Source organism: Helianthus annuus, chromosome 9 (genome assembly GCF_002127325.2).
Source record: "Helianthus annuus cultivar XRQ/B chromosome 9, HanXRQr2.0-SUNRISE, whole genome shotgun sequence".
Lineage (NCBI taxonomy): Eukaryota > Viridiplantae > Streptophyta > Magnoliopsida > Asterales > Asteraceae > Helianthus > Helianthus annuus.
In genome coordinates this window covers 159,249,342-159,252,242 of record NC_035441.2, presented here as the reverse complement: position 1 = coordinate 159,252,242, position 2,901 = coordinate 159,249,342, and the positions used below count along the sequence as shown (strand labels likewise).

General features: G+C 45.7%; 1 protein-coding gene across 1 annotated transcript; it reads left to right on the top strand.

The window, feature by feature from the left end:
- Positions 1 to 471: 471 nt before the first annotated feature.
- Positions 472 to 1,032, top strand: LOC110876519. Its single transcript, XM_022124689.1, has one exon. It carries the CDS (start codon positions 472 to 474, stop codon positions 1,030 to 1,032), a length of 561 nt encoding a protein of 186 aa, XP_021980381.1.
- The last annotated feature ends 1,869 nt before the right edge of the window (positions 1,033 to 2,901 follow it).

Here is a 2,901-nt window from a genome sequence, read left to right as displayed (position 1 = left end):
AAGGACCATGAAAGCGTGGAGGACTTCATTACCAGATACAACAAAGAATGTCTGGAAATTAGAGATGTAGGTGAGAAGATGGTGCGCGCGCATTTCATGAGGGCAGTAAAATGTGATGATCTAATCAAGCGACCAAAAGGAAGGGACAAAGGACCCAAAGATTGGGAAACCTTCATTGAGGCAGCGAAAACCATTGCGCAAACTGACAAACAGTTGACCGGTGATGACAACCGTCAGCGCGGATACAACCATAACGACCGGCATAACAAGAAGGGCAGAGGCCAATCATGGAAAACATCCGGTCATAGGGAAAGAAACCCAATAAAGGAAGACGCGCGCCATACAATCAATCAGATCGCCCATCGGAAAGAAGTCAAAAGAGAAAACCGAGAAAAACAGTAGACACCCCTAACAAAAACCCCTTCAGAGGTCTTGTCAACTGAGAATTACCAGTTCAAGCCACCACTACAAATGCGAAACAAAAGGGGTCAATACCCAAATCTTTTCTGTGAATTCCATAAAGACACATGCCACTTAACCGACGATTGCTTCAGCCTAAAGCAGGAAATAGAAAGGGCCTTAAAAGACGTAAAGCTCACTCATCTGGTAAAAGGTGGAAAGCGCGACTACCGCCAGATTCAAAGAAGAGAAGAAGGGCCAGAAAACAAGAAACTACGGAAATTAGAAACCCACATGGTTCAAGGGGGTCCACGAAGGCCGAGAAAAAATTATAACAAGCGCACACAAGATGACTCATGGCGCGAAAGACAAGTTGTTTTCCCTATTGTAAGAGGAGGCCCAAGAGAAAGAAGACCCATAGTCATATCTGGGGTGATCGGTCACTACCAAACTGACTACATTTTCATCGATCCAGGGAGCACTGCAGACATCATATACGAGCAATGTTTTAATCAATTCGACCAAGAAGACAAGGCGCGCTTGGAACCAGTTGACTACCCGTTAACTGGTTTCTGCAACGAAGCCGTCTTTCCTTTCGGACAAATATCATTCCCGGTGCTACTCTCAGATTGAAGAAATTCAAGAACAGAGGAAGTCACGTTCATGGTACTGCCAGCACATTCAAGACACGATATTCTGTTGGGAAGAGAATCCCAAGGAGATTTTAGTATGATTTGCTCCGGACCACATTCAGCTGTTGGATTCCCAACAGAAACAGGGATAGCGATAATATATGCGAGTAAAGACGTCCTAGCAACGGATGAAATCCGACCAGCAAAGGCAAGCAAACCAGCACTGCGCATAGAAGCAGAAAAATGGGTGTTAAACAACGCATACCCAGAACAACCAGTTACCTTGGGCCCTGCAATATCTGATCTCACGTGCGCAGCGCTAAAAAAGTTGTTGTTTGAACACATGGATGTGTTCGCCTGGACACCAGCTGACATGGTGGGTGTTCCACGACACATAGCAGAACACCGATTAAACGTCTCAGAAAGTGCAAAACCTGTGGTACATGACAAACGCCACTTGGGAGACATAAAACACGACGCTATGCAAGAGCAAGTCATGGAACTGTTGAATGCTGGTATCATCAGAGAAGTTCGATACCAAACCTGGGTGGCGAGCCCTGTAATGGTACAGAAAACAAATGGCAGTTGGAGAATGTGTGTAGATTACAAGGACCTGAACAAGGCATGCCCGCGTGACTGTTACGCCTTACCAGATTTTGATGAAAAGATTGACTCGCTAGCAACGTTCAGATGGAAGTGTTTTCTCGACTGCTACAAGGGATACCACCAGGTACAGATGGCTATCCAAGACGAAGGCAAAACCGCATTCCGCACGCCGACAGGGCTATACTGCTACACCAAAATGCCTTTTGGTCTAAAGAATGCAGGGGCGACCTATCAGAGACTGATGAACGAAACATTCAAGGATGCCATTGGCAAATACATCGAGGTATATATGGATGACCTGGTCATCATGAGCAAAGAAGAAAGTACGATGCTGGCGAATATTCAGAAAACATTCGACACACTGCGCGGAGTAAGCATCAAGCTAAACCCAGCGAAATGTTCTTTCGGCATGGAAGAAGGAAAGTTCCTGGGTTTCATCGTCACAAAAGATGGTTTTAAAGTGAACCCCGAAAAGGTGCAAGCAATCGAGAGGATGCCTTCACCATCAACTATCAAAGAGATGCAGAAACTGGCAGGACGGTTGGCAGCACTCAACCGCTTCCTAGCCAATTACGCAGCTAAATCCTTCCCGTTTATCAAGACACTTCCGCAATTGCATGAAGAAAAGCCAATTTTAGTGGATTCTGGAAGCAGAGAGTGCATTCCGCGAAATGAAAGATTGTCTCATAAGATTACCAACATTGACAGCGCCAGTGAAAGGAGAACCCCTGGTATTATATCTGTCAGCATCTGATAAAGCAGTTGGAGCAGTTCTACTCGTCGACCGTCAAGGTGTTCAAACACCAGTTTACTACGTGTCTCGTACTCTGATCTACCCAGAAACTCGGTACGCCATAATGGAAAAACTAGTGCTGGCACTAATTCATGCATCAAGACGGTTGCGCAGGTACTTCGCCAACCACGTCATTCACGTATTAACAAATTACAACATTGGCAACATCCTTGCACAGCCCGAGATTTCTAGAAGATTAGCAAAGTGGGCGATAGAACTGGGAGGCCATAATGTGGTTTTCAGGCCGAGACCAGCAATCAAGGGCCAGGTGTTGGCCGATTTCATGACAGAAGTACCTGATGACAAGGACCGAGAGTGTAAGGCAATGGAGAAAGCTGAAAGACAACAAACAGAAGAACCATGGCTACTGTACACAGACGGCGCGTCTAATGAAGATAAACACGAATTCACGTACGCCATCAGGCTAGACTTTAAAAGCACGAATAATGAAGCCGAATACGAAGCTTTCCT